The sequence below is a fragment of the Martes martes genome (genome assembly GCF_963455335.1).
Source record: "Martes martes genome assembly, chromosome: 16".
NCBI lineage: Eukaryota > Metazoa > Chordata > Mammalia > Carnivora > Mustelidae > Martes > Martes martes.
Genome location: NC_137904.1, coordinates 20072506 through 20090823, shown reverse-complemented (window position 1 = coordinate 20090823; position 18318 = coordinate 20072506). Strand labels below are relative to the sequence as shown.

General features: G+C 58.9%; 2 protein-coding genes across 3 annotated transcripts in view; one reads left to right on the top strand and one right to left on the bottom strand.

Moving 5' to 3' along the window:
• Positions 1–1014: 1014 nt before the first annotated feature.
• On the top strand, positions 1015–5606 carry HIC1 (HIC ZBTB transcriptional repressor 1; the record flags this gene model as incomplete). 2 transcript variants are annotated; one of them, XM_080826815.1, is made up of 2 exons in its annotated part: positions 1015–1140; positions 2592–5606. In XM_080826815.1, the coding sequence occupies one exon, from the start codon at positions 2612–2614 to the stop codon at positions 4751–4753; it is 2142 nt and encodes a 713-aa protein (XP_080682941.1). In that variant the 3' UTR covers positions 4754–5606. The 2 variants fall into 2 exon arrangements, with proteins under 2 accessions (XP_080682941.1, XP_080682940.1); XM_080826814.1 differs by lacking the exon at positions 1015–1140 and adding an exon at positions 2215–2251.
• A 155-nt stretch (positions 5607–5761) lies between these two features.
• The window catches only part of SMG6 (SMG6 nonsense mediated mRNA decay factor), a 236751-nt gene continuing 224194 nt past the window's right edge, over positions 5762–18318 (bottom strand). Inside the window, exons 16-19 of the mRNA XM_080827352.1 lie at positions 14234–14387; positions 11063–11274; positions 10694–10775; positions 5762–7560 (exon numbers count right to left, since the gene is read on the bottom strand). Of these exons, the coding sequence (XP_080683478.1) occupies positions 7430–7560; positions 10694–10775; positions 11063–11274; positions 14234–14387 (579 nt within the window). The 3' untranslated portion in view covers positions 5762–7429. The remainder of the gene's footprint in view (positions 7561–10693; positions 10776–11062; positions 11275–14233; positions 14388–18318) is intronic.

The following is an 18318-nucleotide window of genomic DNA, read 5'->3' as shown; positions in this document are numbered from 1 at the left end:
GGACACTTCCGGAGTAGCCGCAGGAGTGCCCAAGCGCCAGTGCGGGGTCCCCTCCCTCCCAGAAGGGGCGTCACCTGCAAGAACCGAGCCTTCCTGTGGGGTGCAGAACCTTGCCGGGGGATCCCTGCGGTCACGTTCCGGGTTATCGGGTTGGAGACGAGGTCGAGCAAGCAGGTCCCTCAAAATGGCTCACACGGGGAATCTGGGGGCTGGGGTCGCTTCTGCGGGATCACCGGGAGGCGCCGTCCAGCCACTCCCGGTCGAATATCCTGGGGTCCCTCCAGAGGCCTCTAAGTTCGGGGCAGGCTGATTGGGTAACAGCTCCGCCCAGGCTCATGCAGGGCCCTACGTGACAGCCTCGGGATTATCCCAGAGAGGCAGGACTTGAACTTTGGAAGGGGGCAGACGTGTATGTGTGCCGACACGCGCGCCCGCAGGTATCAGTACCTGGAGAGGGTCTGGGTGCAAACGGGTTTGTTCCGTGCGTACCTAAACCCAGGTGGCTGAGTGAAGGTGGGCGTGTGGGGGGTGGGGTGGGTATAAACGGACAGTCCCACCCAGGAATGTCTAAGAAGGCGCCCCCCAAGATCTTGTCTACCTTCTTCTCTCTTACGACTTCTCTAACCTCCCTCCCCCCATCTAGTTGTCCCCAGAGACCTCTCCTTGCGGGCAGGACTTCTCCAAACTGAGGCAATGTGAGAATCTAGAAACATGTACAAGGGAACATTTAGCTCAAAACCCCAGAGTTTGTGGGCCTCGAAGTTCTGGGGCCTGGGTTCTCACGTGGCCACATCTGGGAGGGTGAACCTGTGAACAGACTCCTCTCCTGGGTCCAGCTCCGCATCTGTGAGCCTTCAACGCAACCCAGGTGCGCGGGAGGGCGGTCGCGGCTGTGCCGCGCAAAGCCCTGCACGGCCGCGAGGTGGCGCCATAACTGCAGCAGCGCGTGCCGGCCCGGGCCGCTCCAGATAAGAGTGTGCGGAAAGCGCGGCGGGGCTGAGACGCGACCAGGACGCGGGGAGGACGGACCAGCAGGACAGACCGACCGGGGGCCCGGCGGGCGGAGGGCAGCGCAGCGCAGCCACGTCCCCCCCTGGATCCGCCGGCAGCCGGGGCCGGGGCTTCCGACATGCCCCCCAGGTAGGTCCTGAGGCTCGGGACCGGGAGGGACAGGGGACCCGGACAGCCCGGTCCTTAACGCCTGGCCGCCTCGGGCGCATCCTCCGGCGCGGGTGCCCCAATACGGCTGGCGTTCAGGACTCGGGGTGTCGCCCCTAGAGGATTCAGGACCGCCGGGCCGCTGCTCTGCGTCGGGTTCACTGCGGGGTCAGTGGCCCGGGGCCGACTCTGCCTGCACATGGGCTGGGGAGGCGAAGGGAAGGGGAGCCGGCGGGCGGGGCTGGCAGGGGCGCTGCCCTGGCACAGCTCGGCGCCTGGCAGCGGGGCGGGTGGGGCGCCGGCTAGGAGCTGCCACCGCCACGGGGAGGGAAGCCGGGTCGGGTTGCGGCCGCAGGTAACGGGCCGCAAGGCCCTGCGGGCCAAGCGGAGAACAGGGTGGGCGGGCGAGCCAGCGGGCAGGGGAGCTCAGGGCTCGGCTCAGGCTTCCAGGGCCGCCTGGCTGGCGAAGATTGGGAGCCGAGAGGAAAAGCTGGGAGTCGAGGGACTCGGGCTGGCGCCCTTCTCCCGGCCTGTCTGAAGTTGGGAAACTTTTCCCCAAGTTTGGGGCGGCGGAGTTCCCGTGGAGAAGGGGCCGAAGGGAGCTGGGGAGGGAGGCGCCGGGGCCCGCGAATGCAGAGCCGAGGCCGGGGCCGGGATGCGGGTGGGGCGCAGGCCGGGGTCAGGGCCGCAGCCGGCTGTGCGCCGTGCCCGCCCGGGGCGCTGCCCCCTCCCTCCCCTGGGAGCTGCGTGGCTCCCCCCTCCCCCCCACCTGCTTCCTGCCTCAGCCTCCTGCCCCGATATAACGCCCTCCCCGCGCCGGGGCCGGCCTTCGCGCTCTGCCCGCCACGGCAGCCTCTGCCTCCGCTCCCCGCGCCGCGGCCGCGCCCCAGCCCCAACTGAGGGCCTGACAGCCCCCGGGCAGGGCGGCGCCACGGCGGGCACCGCGCTCCCCTCCACTGGATCACTTCCCCCAGCTGGGGCAACTTCTCCCGAGGCGGGAGGCGCTTTTTAACTCGGCTCCCTTATATCCCAATTGGGCAAACTTCTCGGCCCTGAATGACTTTTCCTGAAGCGGACATTTTCCTCAAATCCGGTAACTGTCTCCGAAGGGGTCACTTCCCCCAAACAGTTTTCTCCTCGGAAGTCCCCAGAACCCAGCCTGTGTGCCCGGTGGCATCCGGGGCTGGGCGTGCAGGCCGGCCCAGCCTCCTCTCCAGAGCCACTCTTCCTACGCGGTCTTCTGGTCCAGGCCACCGGTCCAGGCTCCCACACCAGGAGGCCACGGGTCCTCTGCCAGTGCCCAGGCCGCGGGGCTCCATGCCCCTGCCCGGCTGAGGGAAAGGGGAAGTTTGGGGTGGGGGAGCAGTGCCCGGCTGGATACAGGCAGCAACGGCGCGCTGAGGCTCTGACCCCGCGGCTGTGTGTCCCCGCAGGAGAGTGTGCTGGGCAGACGATGCTGGACACGATGGAGGCGCCGGGCCACTCGAGGCAGCTGCTGCTGCAGCTCAACAACCAGCGCACCAAGGGCTTCTTGTGCGACGTGATCATCGTGGTGCAGAACGCCCTCTTCCGCGCGCACAAGAACGTGCTGGCGGCCAGCAGCGCCTACCTCAAGTCCCTGGTGGTGCATGACAACCTGCTCAACCTGGACCATGACATGGTGAGCCCAGCGGTGTTCCGCCTGGTGCTGGACTTCATCTACACCGGCCGCCTGGCTGATGGCGCGGAGGCGGCAGCCGCGGCGGCTGTGGCCCCGGGGGCCGAGCCGAGCCTGGGCGCCGTGCTGGCCGCCGCCAGCTACCTGCAGATCCCCGACCTCGTGGCGCTGTGCAAGAAGCGCCTCAAGCGCCACGGCAAGTACTGCCACCTGCGGGGCGGCGGCGGCGGCGGCGGCGGCTACGCACCCTACGGGAGGCCGGGCAGGGGCCTTCGGGCCGCCACGCCCGTCATCCAGGCCTGCTACTCGTCCCCGGCCGGGCCTCCGCCGCCGCCCACCGGCGAGCCGTCCGCGGGCCCCGAGGCCGCAGTGAACACGCACTGCGCGGAGCTGTACGCCTCGGGCCCCGGCCCGGCCTCCGCCCTCTGCGCCCCGGAGCGCCGCTGCTCCCCGCTCTGCGGCCTGGACCTGTCCAAGAAGAGCCCGCCGGGCTCCGCGCCTTCAGAGCGGCCGCCGGCCGAGCGCGAACTGCCCCCGCGCCCAGACAGCCCTCCCAGCGCCGGCCCCGCAGCTTACAAGGAGCCCCCGCTCGCCCTGCCGCCGCTGCCGCCGCTTCCCTTCCAGAAGCTGGAGGAGGCCGGCCCGCCTCCGGACCCGTTCCGCGGCGGCGGCGGCAGCCCGGGACCCGAGCCCCCGGGCCGCCCCGACGGGCCCAGCCTCCTCTACCGCTGGATGAAGCACGAGCCAGGCCTGGGCAGTTACGGCGACGAGTTGGGCCGGGAGCGCGGCTCGCCCAGCGAGCGCTGCGAGGAGCGCGGCGGGGACCCGGCTGCCTCGCCCGGGGTGCCCCCACTAGGCCTGGCGCCGCCTCGCTACCAGGGCAGCCTGGACGGGCCAGGCGCGGGCGGCGACGGCGACGACTACAAGAGCAGCAGCGAAGAGACGGGCAGCAGCGAGGACCCCAGCCCGCCTGGCGGCCACCTGGAGGGCTACCCGTGCCCGCACCTGGCGTATGGCGAGCCCGAGAGCTTCGGGGACAACCTGTACGTGTGCATCCCGTGCGGCAAGGGCTTCCCCAGCTCGGAGCAGCTGAATGCGCACGTGGAAGCTCACGTGGAGGAGGAGGAGGCGCTCTACGGCAGGGCCGAGGCGGCTGAGGTAGCTGCGGGGGCCGCGGGCTTGGGGCCCCCTTTTGGAGGCAGTGGGGACAAGGTCGCTGGGGCTCCGGGCGGCCTGGGCGAGCTGCTGCGGCCGTACCGCTGCGCGTCGTGCGACAAGAGCTACAAGGACCCGGCCACACTGCGACAGCACGAGAAGACGCACTGGCTGACCCGGCCCTATCCTTGCACCATCTGCGGGAAGAAGTTCACGCAGCGCGGGACCATGACGCGCCACATGCGCAGCCACCTGGGCCTCAAGCCCTTCGCGTGCGACGCGTGCGGCATGCGCTTCACGCGCCAGTACCGCCTCACCGAGCACATGCGCATCCACTCGGGCGAGAAGCCCTACGAGTGCCAGGTGTGCGGCGGAAAGTTCGCCCAGCAACGCAACCTCATCAGCCACATGAAGATGCACGCCGTAGGGGGCGCGGCGGGCGCGGCCGGGGCGCTGGCGGGTCTGGGGGGGCTACCCGGCGTCCCTGGCCCCGACGGCAAGGGCAAGCTTGACTTCCCCGAGGGCGTCTTTGCTGTGGCCCGTCTCACGGCTGAACAGCTGAGCCTGAAGCAGCAGGACAAGGCAGCCGCGGCCGAGCTGCTGGCGCAGACCACGCACTTCCTGCACGACCCCAAGGTGGCGCTCGAGAGCCTCTACCCGCTGGCCAAGTTCACCGCGGAGCTGGGCCTCAGCCCGGACAAGGCGGCCGAGGTGCTGAGCCAGGGAGCGCACCTGGCCGCCGGACCCGACGGCCGGACCATCGACCGTTTCTCCCCAACCTAGAGCGCCTCTTGCCGGCCCGCCTCGTCGTCGCCATCGCGTGCCCCCCCCCTCCCCGGCCCGTGCCCCCCAGGGGATGGCGGCGGCAGCCGCGAGCAGGCACACCGCGCCGGGACAACTGTAGTAGCAGCGGCAGCGTCGCCGCCGTGGCGGCGGCCCCACCTGGCCTCACTGCTTTGTGCCTTAGCCCGGGGGTGGGGGGTGGGGGTAAAACCCCGGGACGGGGGTGGGATGGGGGAAGGGAGATTTATATTTTTGATATCAGCTTTGACCAAAGGAGACCCCCGGCCCTTCTCCGCCTCTTCCTGTGGTTCGTTGGCCCCCTCCCCCCGGCTCCGTGCTGCTCTTGGAGGGAGGGGTGTCACTGTTGGGGCGCTCCCAGCCCTACCTCCGGCCCTTGCGACCACACCCATTCTCACTGTGAATCTCCCCGCTGGGGTCGGAGCGTCGGGCAGAGTTGGGGAGCGGGGAGGGGACTGAGCCGGCCGGAGGGCCCCCCGCCCCCGCTCCCCCCCGCCCCGGGACTGATAATGTGAAGTTCCTCATTTTGCACAAGTGGCACTAGCCCCAGGGCCAACCCTTCCCTCCCTCTGGAGTCTGAGGGCTGAGACAGCCCTAGCCTACCGGTCTCCCACTCCCGCGGTGTCCTCCTTATCCCTCCCTTCCCTGGGGCCCCGGACCATATTTATTGCATGCGCCCCGGGTGGCCCCCCACCCCGAGCCCAGGCTGGGCTGGGCTGGAACGTGGTCTCTTTAGCTCCCTCCTCCCCGTTTGTATATTTCCTACCTTGTACACAGGCTCTTTCAGAGCCGCTTCCATTTTCTATACTCGAACCAAACAGCAATAAAGCAGTAACCAAGGACCCTGGACCCCTATGCTCTCTTCCACCCTGCACAAGGACCTGGGTGGGTGGAGGGGCCAGACACTGCACCCTCATACAGGTGCAGTGAGACGCTTGGACCTTCTTCCCTCCCCAGTCCCAGAGAGAGACGGGCAAGAGGTCAGGCATGTTCATAACTAAAAATTTATTAAGGAAACAAAACCAGTGCTGCAAATGGGACAGAGAGGAGATGGGTCTCCCACCCACCCAGTCATTGGCCTTCATCCAGGGAAAAAGATCTCAAGAGAGGCTGGGACCCTCTACCCCAAAGAGCCAGTCTTCTGAGGCCCTTGGGCGACTCATAACCCCAAAACACTGGTGGCTCTCCTGCACAGTACCCCTTCCTCCTGGTATAATCTTGGGCCTCAGGGAGGGTACAGCTGTGCTCCCATCCTCTGGGAAGGCTGTACAGGGAGCTCTGGGGGATTCCCCCTCTGGTCCCACCAAAATTGACTCCTGGCTCCTTCTCAAAGTCCTGTCTTCCTCCACGTTCCTTTCATCCCTGTCCTGGGGTTGGGAGAACCCATTCCCAGTAGGAAGCCCCTCAAGTGAGGCTTTGGACACAGGTGCCAACTGGAGAGGCAACAAAAACCTTAAAGGCCATAAGGCCCCTGTGTCATGTTCTTCTAGGGCAAAGCTAGAAATGGTGTACGTGCTGGGCTAGGCAAACGCTCCTCTCAGGCACTGGCCCACCCTACCCTCAAGGCTGGCCTGGAGGAGCCTAGAAGTTTCTCAGAGCACAGGGGCCTGAGAAAGGAGGTCAGGGCAGGAAAGCTTTGTTAGGTTCCTGGCACAGAGAAGGCAAAGGTACTGGAAGAGGAGGAAGATTCAGACTGGGAACCCCAATGGCAAGGACCTGAGGTGAAGAATTTGAGGGGATCAGGGAGGTAAGAGGGATCAACTAGAAAGTCAAGGAGGCCAAGGGGATGATTCAGGAGAGAGAGAGGGAAGAGAGAGGAGTGGGGAACTGAGAAGAATCTGAGGAAATTTCATGAAATAGGAACTAGAGCAAAAGGAAGGCCAATGAGTGAGAGGAGCAGGCAAAGGCCTCCCAGGAAGCATGAGCCTGAGACCAGATGTCCCTTCCCTCTAGACCCATGACTATCCAAGGGGGAACAAGGGACAAAGCATTAATGGACCCAGAATGAGAAGGACAGGAAGAAGAGCAGCAGGATGGATGTGTGTTTGGGGTAGGGGGTAGAAAAGGTGGGGCCTAGGGCTGCTGTATGGGACATGGTGTCCAGAATCCAACTTTGGGTCCATCCGGGAATCCAGGCCTCAGAGACACACACCCTGGGCACTCTCTTCATGGCATGACCAAGGCCTCTTGGGACACATTTGGTACAGGGGTTCTGAAGATTACGGGGACCTATCGTTTCACCTGCACCTGATGGAAACGCAACCCCCTGCCCTATCTCCAGCTGAGAAAGCGGCTGAGTCCCTGGGCTGAGAAGGCCTTCCGCAAGCCCTTGAACTAGACAGGGGGAGGGAGAAAGGCCAAGACTGTGGGCGGCCTATCTGGCTCACCCACCTGCTCTCACTGATGTCACTGCAGCCAGCCACCTCCCTGCTAAATCTTGGCAGCCCAGGAGGGTCCCAGCAGCTTCTGCCTGACCCTCAGGAGGGGCTCTGTGAGGAGCAGCTCCCCCACAGCACGGCCACGGTGTGGGTTGGAAGAGGATGGTTTATTGTCTGGGTGGATTGGTGGCTCAGGCACGTGGGCATCTTCGGTGCTACGCTGGGTGCCTGGTGGCCTCTCAGGAATGGTTCCATGGCGGGGGGCCCCGGTGCGGCCCCCTCAGCCCACCTGGGCCCATGCGAGGAAGGCTGGGATGTCCCGCACGGGCACGTTCCTTGTCAGTGCCTTCACGCGCAGGTTGCGGTCATCTGTCAACAACACCACCTCCCGCAGCAGCCGGATTGGCTCCTCTGTAGGCATGAGAGAACAGAAGGACTTCACTGAGGGCACAGGCGGCCTCTCCTCTCTCCCAGGGGGGCGTAGCCTGGGAGGGGTCAGGGTCAGCCCTTCTACAAGTCTTTCTCTCACGCAACCAGCCAGGGTATCCCTCCCCTACCTGGCTGAGATGGGATAATGCTGGGCCAGGGCTGGCCAGCGGCTTTAGACCCCCGCCTCCAGCCTGAGGCCCCACTGCCTCGTGTCCAGAGGTCTGCCCAAGCCACTGGCCACCCCAGACCCCTCTCCCAGGAACCGAGGGGAGTAGAGGAAGCCCCTTTCCTTCTGCTCCTTTGGACAATATGGCTGGGCCTGGGCTCATAATTACTCTTCTCTTCTTGCACATCCTCTCCCTCCAAGGCTGGGAGGTCAATGCTTTAGATATTAAGAGGCAGAAAGCTCAAGGTGGAACCCAAAGTGAATCCAGGCTCCCAGATGTGAGAAGAGGGGCTAGTTCAAGGGAGCTCTGAGGAGAGGAGGGCAAGGGTCCCTAGCAGAGCCGTGCCAAGATGGCCCTGAAGGAGAGCCAGCTGATCTCCCCTATTACATGAAAGTAATCAATGTAGATGGTGAGAAACTCTAACAGTACAGAAGAGGACAAAGGAAAAGAAAACTCAAAGCCCTCCCCCTAGTGCTCTCCCTTTGTGTGTCTCTGTCTTGTTCCCCAGGGCTAGATCTATGCAGACTTCTGGATTTTTTTAAGCACATGTGCAAGCATATATACTTGTTACATAAGCTTTTCCCCAACATTACGATCATACTAGCCATATCTACTTTATTCAGATGTTATGTATTTTAAAGCTCTTTCTATATCAGCACAAGCAGTCTTTGTTCTTTTTAGATGACCTTTTAGCAAAATGTCTGCCACTACCTCTCTTCTCCTAATTCCCTAACCTTTTAATGTACTCGGGAGGATTTAAGCCAGGGCCAAGCACCCACACAAATGACATCCCCACCCCTGGTCAGGCCGCTCAGTGGCAGGCCCACTCCTCAGCCCCAGGCTGGGTATTTCCTGACGGAGGTTCGGCAGACAGTGAGGCACAGGAAATGTCCTGCGGGGCTTACTGACTGCAGGGGGCTGGCGGGGCTGGGCAATTGCAAATGTCCAGGTCTGGACCTGAGCAGTTTCAGGCTTGCCAGCTCCAGGCAGGGAGGCTGAGAACTGGCTGTCAGCCTGGGAGGAGTTTGGGGGAAAAAGGAGGGAGAGGCTCATGAGGCTGACGCTGGTGGGAGATGGGGATGGGTGGAAGGAGAATGGGTGGGAGGTGAGGGCTGCAGTGGGCAGACGGGGTAAGGAAGGCCACAGGAGCAGAGAGGATGCTCTCAGACGGCTCGGCTTCACGGCTGGGCTGGGCTCCTCGGGCGTGGGTGGTGCCGTGCTGTGCTTTCTGGGGTTCCCAGCTGGCTGCTCCAGGCAGCCCCACCGCTCCTGTCCTGGGGCTCAGACCAAGAGAGTCCTAGGTCTTAGGACAGTCGACTAAGGCCCGGCATTGCTGGCAGGGGTCTGCAGGGGTTTCTGTGGATACTTTCAGACATTTTTAACAATAAACATCCTCTGTTTTGACACTGGTAACTTCACTTTGTTAGAAACCAGAGACTGTCATCTTGTCAGGCCCCATCCGCCATAATCCACATGATTTTAAAATTCAACATCGTTTACACATAAACATTTAGTGACGGTTTCTCTGTGAATCTGACAAGTTAATCTGCTAAGAATTCACACTGACAAATGGGGTTTGATTACACTAGCCGTTGCTGATGTAATTGTGATAGGGGCGGTCCCCAGGATGGCAATGGGTTCCTGCGGGCTGTTTGGGGTGAAATGGGGGGTGGAGAGACTAGTAAAGCTGAAGCCAAAATGTGTCTCTGTGGAGAAAAAAACAGCTCTGAGGCTGGGTGGGGCCACAGCAGGATCTGAACTGTACTTCCCAACAAGGCCTTCTGCAATGCCGCCCACCTCTCCCTCAGGAGGTGCCCCTCTAGGAAGCTGCCTGGGAGCAGAGCCCAAGCTCCGCTGTTTGGCTCAGCTAGGACTCCTTCCTACCCCACTTCACTACTCCAGGTCTGGCCCTGAGGAACAGAATGTGCAGGACCCCTCTGAAGAACAGCACCTGTGGGCTCTTTCTCAGCCCCTGGGGCAGAGACTCAGGCAGGAGTGAGGGGCTGCGGTGACACTCGTGGCAGGAGCAGGAGAGACTATCTCCCGACCAGCCTGGAAGCCAGGGCTAGGAAACTGAGCACGGAAGAGAGCTGGGCAACCATCACCAAAAGAAAATGACAAAACGGAGTCACCTATACATAGATAGAAAGCAAGTGGTAAGAATGCCCAAGTCTGTAGCTAACACGGAATGGGGACGTCCTAGGAAGAAATATCAGACTTCCGGGAGCCGGGAGCAGAAAACCCGAGCCCTGCTGACTCTTGAGGGGCTGTGCGGGAAGGCATTCTGGATTGAGGAGGAGGTGCTGAAACACCTGGAAGAGTCCCAGGGTGGGCCTCCGGCTCAAAGATGGGACTGCTGGCTGCCAAAAAGGCCTTGAAAATTGGGCTGAGGGCTCAGCCCTCAAGCTGTCAAACGCCCTCAAAGTGCCACGGCACATGACACAGAGACAGGAAGAAAAGGCCCCACTACTCGCTGGGGAAGTACCTCCACTACTGGCCTGATAGAGGGTAAACATTCAGGGATGACCTGAGAGGGTAAGCATGGCCAAGAAAAGGGAGGTAAGCCCTAGTGACCAGTGGGGACTGTCCTCTCAGAGCTCCAGAGGGCTGGGTTCAGGAGACCGGGGCCAGAATAAGCTACACTGAATCATAAAGACATTCTTGCTGTCAGAAGTCTCACTGAGGACCCAAGAAAGGAAATGGATGCATGCCGAGTGGGAAAGCTCACTGCCTAGAGCCCAGCTTCCAGGGCTAGATCCACCCCTAGTTGGCCCAGGGTCCACTTGGGAGTGGGGGAGCTGTGACATCGAGGTGGGATTTCCAGAAGGCTGGCCTGAGGCTTGCATCAAACTCCCCAGGCTAGAGCTGGTGAGGGGACCCTTCCCTAGGATGGTAGGGAAGGGGGAGGGGGAAGGATGGACGATCCTGAGGCAGAGGCAAAGCTGTACCTTTGTTGGTGGGCATGAAGTCCTTAGCCTTGTCTTTGCAGTAGTGGAGGCAACAGGAGAGGATCAGGTCATCATTGTTACCCTAGAGGAAGAAAGTGTGAGAAGTGCCACTGGGCAGGAGGGGGCGCCATTCGGAGAAGGCACAGATACACTTTTGCTTCTGGGGTCCCGGGGAGAATCACATCCCAGAGTCCCTCCCGTCCATGTTCTGGTCCTGCTTGGTGGGGTCCAAGTGATCTAAGGGACAGAGAACTGGCTCTCTTGGGCCTGGATGGTGGCTGCCCCCTTCAGCTGCCTGAGGTCCCTAAGCGCCCAGAGACCCTGTTCTGAGGCTCGCTATGGGCTCTCCCTTTCTGCCCCAGGTCTTACCAGCTGGCCAGTGATATCTTCACTGCGGAAGGCGATGGATTCGAGTTCATTGCCACGGCTGGTCAGGGCCCGTAGGCAGGAGTCCCGACTCTCAAATCGCCGCTCGAGGAACTCGATGGACTTTCGGGCCTTCTCCTGCACCACACGGGCATAGCCCCCAGCCCGGTGGTCTGTCTCCTGCCCCTTGGCAAGGCCGTCCAGTTCATTGATCACTGATGAGACACAGTCCCACGAGGTATCATCAGCCTCGGTGATTAGCACTTACGTCTGCCTTCACCCTAGGCTCACTTTCCCTGCCAGCCCCTTCCCAGACCACAGACTTCACCTTGCTCCATGGGAGTCTTCCAATGACACTAGGGGAACTTAGGGGGCAGGAGTGTTCCAGACTTTCCATAGAGCTCTATCTTTCTGTCTCTTCCCCTGGGTCCCACCCTCCTCCGAGGAACCTACAGGATTTTCTAGAGCTGCTGTATCCAGAGGAAGAAACCTGGCCCCTCTGCTATCATATTCCTCAGTTACAGGATTAAGTTGAAAGGGTCTCTCAGGAGAGGCAAGGGTAATGGCTAAAGAACGAGAGGCATTCCCCTTCATCAGTCTGGATCCCCAGCCACAGCAGTTCACAGGGGCAAAGTTCTATGCCCCATCCCTTGGCAGACAGCAGGGAAGTCACTGAGTGGGAAGCAACAGTCACAGCCTTACTTGCAAGGACTCTGGTATCCTTCAAACCATGCCCTTGGCACATCTACTCCTCTGATACTGCACGTGTTTGTGTGTACGTGTGTGTGTGTGTGTGTGTGTGTCTGCCTGCCTGCCTATGTGTCTGGGACACGGCTTCATTTTCTGGTGAAGATTCTTTCCAAAATTCCAGCCAAAAGCCTGAGGTCAAGTGGGAAATATGCACTCCTTGGGGGCTCTGGGAGAGTTTGGGGTCTGAGGCCTCTCCTCAGTGCAATGATTCATGGCCTGGGGAGTCGGCATGAGCATGCTGTTCCATGGTGAGCCTGGCACTCACTGTCTGGGTATTCAGAGATACTTTCTGGAAAGGGCCCATGTGGGAATACACACACACACACACACAGCCCATGCTTTCCGCAACCTGAGGCTGCTGCATGTCCACACAGTGTATGGTTGAGGCTGGGAAGTAGTGGTAGATGGTGCACGGTACAGCAAACAGAACATCAAACACGAAAAACTGGTATTCCATCCCAAAAATCTCCTTTCCTGCTTCCAAACTAAACAGGCTTCAAAGGGGAAGCTTGTTTGTGCTTCTGCACCAGGCGGGGCTTCTTGATGCTAGGGTCAGGCCTAAGGAGCAGGAGCAGGTTAAAGAGCACAAGAAATAAGCAGGGAAGGGAGTTGGCTTAACCCTTTGTGCTCTGGACCCAGAGTAGGAATGAACTGAGGGAGCCTCACTGAACAGGAGTCGCCTGTACAGCCCCTGAGAGTCGAGGGCCCTGCCCCCCTCCCCTCCGAAGAAAGTACAAAGAGGCAAGAAGATGGACAGGTGTACCTCTGTGGCAGAGCTGTTATTTCCCAGCACCCGCAGGGGGCATCTATTTATCCGACCTGTGTCCTTTCCTGGGGGTTTGCGCATGTATTTGCTCCCTCTGCACCACATCTGGCTTTCCCTACTGAACCACAAGCTCCTCGAGGCCAAGGGCTTCCAGCTCTGCCTTTCCCTGGACTCCCGCAAGAATAAGGAGACTTGGCACAGAGGAGGGGCACAATCAGTGCTGGGGATCAAGAACCTTTGCTAGCCTGGCATGGTGTCTGAGGCTCTTTCCAAGTCTTTGGGAGCTCCTCAGATGTCAGCAACCTGGCTCCGTTATACCATTTCCTGACCATGAGGAAAAGTGACCACTCACTCTCTTTCCCCTAAAAATCTCCCGGGGTAGGAAAGCACGGAGACATATTATTCTGCTAGCTAACCCACCCCAGGATGCAGTGAGGGAAGAGGGGAAGCTGGAACAAATTGATGGTCTTGCTGCTCTACTTCTGAAGAACAGAAAGTCTTCCCTTAGGTCTAAAGGCCCGGGTTTAAGAGGTTCTGGCCAGGCCACATGGGGAGGGGGAAGGAAGACAGGGAGGGTGGAGGCGGGACGAGGGCTGCTTCAGTGCCAACATTCTCAGGTGGTGCTAACGTGTTTCCCACAACCCCCCAGGGTTCTATAGCCTCTGCAGGGGCGGATGTTTCCTGCCCTTTGTTTCCACCCTCATCTGGCACTAAGACACTTGGGACTAGGAGGGGAGGCCCAATGGAACATCTTGGCATGGATGTCAGAGGTGGCTTGGCAGGCAGACTGCCAGTCTGGCAGCTTTTCCAGAGGACAAGGATCCCAAACTTGCTCCAAGTGGCTGCTGAGAAGGGGACACTGAAAAGCCAATCACCTCCTAGACCCTCTCCCTCCACAGGATAGCCATCAGCCATATTCACTGTATCAATTATATTAGGAGCCCAGGGCCCAAAGCCCATCCTCAGGCTGACCCACCACAGAGCTCCAAGAACTAAGACAGTGCCTAGACAGTCCCTTGGAGACAGCCCAGCTGGGCTCTTCTGGCCTGAGGGTGGAAGCAAGCTAGCTGGGTCCTGAGATGCTGACCCTGCACCAGCATCAGTGACCAGACAGTGGTAAGGGCCCAAGTGGCAGGAATCCACAGGCATGAGCCAAGGGCTTGCTCTGGAGGGTTTCCGTCAGCCTGGCCTTAGGGTGACACTGGCCAGAAGAATTCTACCTCAAACCAACAGAATGATCATGAAAAGCTACAAGACAATCAGACCAAAGGCATCTAACCACTTCAAAATCCTCCCAGCCTCCCTGCCAGACCACCCAGCAGTACTGCCGTTATCTGCCAGGGCTGAGTGTTTACCAATAACGGGAACCAGCTTTGCTGTTTTACTGCAAGCTTTATAAGGATAAAAACAAGGGCTGGGCTCAGGCAGCCTCTGGTTGCCGGGACACAGGAGTCCATTTGCTCAAGCAGTTTAAGCCATGGATCAGCCATAATAATTCGAACTGCTTTGATTATTAAACAATTTTCCTTGCCCCACGCATACCCTACTTCCCTGCAAATCCTGTCATACACACATAGCGGGGCTCTCGGGCTGCCCGGCCCCCGGGGCCGTGGGCCGTGTGTGCAGCACACGTGCAGGGGTGCTCTGGCCTGACTCACCGATGAGGGGCACCACCAGGATGTATTTCCTGCTCTCCAGCAGCCGTGCCAGACTGGCCAGGTGGTCAATGAAGCCGTTGGTGTCTGGTACAAGGAACAAGGGTCTGATCTCGAGCTCCATCTGCCTCATCTGACTCTGGTCCTCCAGGACAGCCTACAGGGACACAAAACGGTGAGTGAGCCAGAGTGAGTAGGCAAGTGGCTAGATGAGCCAGGGCCCTGACTTCACAGTGTGTCAGCATCCTGCCCCCTGAAACTCTTCCCCCTCCACAGCGACAGCTAGCCCATCAGGCCTGAGGGACCGGCCCAAGGGCTGGGCGAAGTACTGCAATAAAAATCCACAGGGACTAATTGGTCTGAGGGATGGGATGTGACTAAAACCCTGCCGAGGACAGGAGGACCCTGACGGTATGAAAAATAACAGGTTTCTGAAAGTAAGACCCTGGGCTAAAAGTCAATAAGGGACAGTTGGGTTCCTTGGGCATGAAAGTGGTTTTGCACACTTTATCTAGACAGCAGAGAAGGCGGGTACGGCTCAGGGCAAACACTTTATACAAGTATAATTTGTTATTTCGGTTTATTTCACTGTGTAGTTAGAGAAAAAATAAAAAGGTCACAGTCAAAGGCTATACAAGAACAGTGATGCTGACAACGAATTATCACTACCCACAGCAGCAGGAGTCTGAACGGCGTGATGGATTTGGACCCAACTCACATGCTTGCAAACAGCAACACCCAGGCTGGTGAGAGCCCCCCCCACCTCCCCAACCCCGCCCCAGCAGAGCGTTTCCTAAACATGGGTCTTTGGTGTCCTACTCCTGCTCCTTGGCCGCAGTTCTGTACAATCTATACCATCATTTACTTGATGTTTTTCATTAAATGGACTTTAAGCCAAATGACTTTCTTTTTGGCTTAGCCACTTCTTAAGCAATGATAACCACGGTATCAAGTTTAATAGCGCAAGCCATCCTTCCATAATAAAAAGCCGATGTGTCTCCTGGGCACCCCTGGAAAACCATGTCACATAGCGCCAGGGAGTGGTCTGCACCCCCCCCCCTTGAAAAGCACGTGGCCGCAGCCCCATCTGATGGATGTTCTCCTCCTTCAGAGCGGCTCCATGTGCACCTGTGAAAGCCCCACTTTCTCAAGTCTCACAGAGCCCTGAGTGCCAGGGGCCCTCTAAGATAGGCTCTGGGTAGGTTTGTCCCTACAGACCATGGTCACTGTTGCGCTGCTTCCTCTTACAGGAACCACGGCCAAGAAGCAGAATGATTTGCTGGCATCTGCCCCATGTGCTCCCTGTGTACAGAGCAGGAGGAGGGCACTGGCACGAACCCGGCAGGGACCAGTACTGTCACCCCCACCCCCCCCTCGATCTTCCACCACACATGAATTTGCAAGGACAGAGACACAGGCTCAGGGCAGGGGAGGAGATGTGCGTGCCAACTCAGACGGGTCCCACAGTGGCAGGCCTGGCCACTAACAGTCAGTGAGGGAGGCGCTCAGGTTTCACTGGCAACGACAGTAAAACTGAAAGGGCATGCCTCTGAATGCTGGGGGTGGCTTCTCTGTGACCTACTGGGGACCTCTTCCTATGACTAAGTCGTTGCTGCCACTGCCACCACAGCTGGTGGAAGGCACAGGCCACAGGCTATTGGCAGGCATGAGAAATGCAGCTGAGAGGCCCATTCTGCTGAAATCTTCCTTCTGCTCTCACCTCATCGGGGAAAGTACCCCTGCTGCTGGCCATCTTCCCAGGGGACTCAGGTCACAGGCCCTCCCCATGCGGCTGCCAACTACAGGGTGACATGCATTCTGCTAAACTTAGCTTGAGGCATTTTAAAAAACATTTATTTTTTCTTAAGATGTAATTGACACATAACATCATTCAGCAGCCCGGGCATTCCGTAAGGACAGGGATGCTAGCCTTTCTCCTCACGGGAGCAGCAGCATTCCTCCTGCTCATTCCCCCAGGTCTTACTGTTCTCTATCCAGCTTTTCCACTCCCAGGAACATTTTTCTTGGTATCAAAGGCACCCAGAACAGACAGGGGGAACACAGGCTGCAAGAGGGCAGGAGCTCACAGTCCCAAGTGAGCACCAGGTCTCTGCCACCGTCCCACTGTGACTCTTCACATCTTCATTTTCCTGCTTCCAGAAATGATAGCCCAGCTCTGGTTTGACTCGAAAGAGGAACTGGCTACGCAAACAAGAATGAGCTCCTTGGACCCTGTACCACCCCACCTTGGGAAAGCTGGCCTTTAAGCCAGGTGGCCAAGGGACCCTGGGGGCTGACAGCCCGCCTGTGTGTTCTAAGGGCGGGGCGGGTGGAAGGAGCGCCTAGGAGCAGGCTACAGGGAAGCTCTAACCCTCTGAGTTCTCTGAGCTCTGGCTCAGGGCCAGAAAGGTGAACAAAGGCCACAGCTTCTTAGGGAGGTGGCAGTCTCTTTGGTTCCCGGGGGGGGGGGGGTGTCAAGCTGTACGAGGGTGGTTGGAGCTGTGCTGCCATCATCCGGTCTCAGGGACGCCCGCAGACAACTTCCCTTAACCTAACTCTTGCCTAGTGAGTCACCACACAACTGCTTCCTGTTCCCCACATGCCCTCCTGAATCTCAGGAGGTGACACAAAGCTGCTCCCCCTTTTTCTGGGGTACCCTTGGGCCTGGGGGGGTGTCATGCCTGGGTCATGAGACTGACCCAGTCCCTTTCAAAAGAATGGCAGACCAAGGAGGGATCTGGAGTCCACCAGCCCTCTTCTGTGGGTGTCTGTGTTTCCGGCCCTCTCTGAGTGGCGCTGTGTGTGTGTGTGTGTGTGTGTGTGCGCGCGCGCGCGCGCACGGATTTAGCGTTTGCCCTCCCAACTTTTCCAGATTTTACCCGTCAGATTCCTGGCAGCTGTGCACGGCGCCTGTGCCGGCCGTCACGTCCCATTCCGATCTCTGGGTCGCACGGTGAGAGAAGGACACAGGATGCGCAGGGAGTGAAAAAGTGATGTCGGTGGGGAGAGTGCCAAGTCCCCACTCACAGCCATGGGACGCTTGGGGAGACGGGGGAAGCAAGCTGCTGTGGAGTTCAGAGGCCGGTAGTGAGATTTATTTTTGTTTGTATGAGTAAAAAGCTGCAGAAGCCTCTGGTGGGGGTGAGGGGGGCTCCAATGGAATGCTGTGATTCAAACAGACTGGCCCTGGCCTGGAGTCAAGTGTGCTGACCCGGAAGGAGAGTTCCACAGGAACCCTCCTTGTTGCAGCTAAGACTGGGCCACAGTGGTCTTTGGAGAATGAACTGAGAACTCAAGGAAAGCATGGGGGTTTTGAATCAGATCAGTGGAAATAAGGACCAAGTTGTCGTCAAGCGTGGAAAGAAAGAACTCAGTTCTGTTTCGGGAAGGTGCTAAGTAACCAACTTTCTCTGAACTATGAAAGCATCCTTGAGCAAGTCGGTGGGAAACTGGGAAAGAGATAATCCACAGTAACATCTAATGAGGAAGCTGACAGGCTCTTTTCACAGGTTAGTTCCTTCTAGACAGTGGGGATGATTTGGGGATGCTGACCCACTAAAAATTGAGACACTGAGAATTACAAATAAAAGGTGACACAGTTAGTTCGTATAGGAGCTGCGGAACTTGAATAATGCATGCCATGAATCAGAGCCACATCAAGAAAAGAATGTGTTGGGTCTTCCTCCTGCTTAGGGCTCCACAGGGAGTGGGGCTGCTTCCTCCTCTCTCCTGGGTGATGGAGTCATTTATCCCTGGGCCTCTCTCGCCACAGCCATGTCTTCAGCAGAAATGAGAAATGCTGTCCCACAGCAAGCTTCTGTGTTCACTCTGTATGGGAAAGTGTCTAGGAAAATGCCTGATCCACGCATCAGTAACTTCATAGGTGTTGCTTTCCTTTCCTCCTGTCCAGCTCCCTGGGTCACCTTCTATAGATCCGGTGGGGGGAGACTTTTGGACAGAGTGGGAGATGCGGAGGGGTGACAGAGAGGACAACTGATTTCTATGATAAGACTCATGATACCTATTTTCTTTAATGACTTTGAAGGTTTTTTAAATGAAAAATGGAAAAATGGAAATGAAATAAAAAA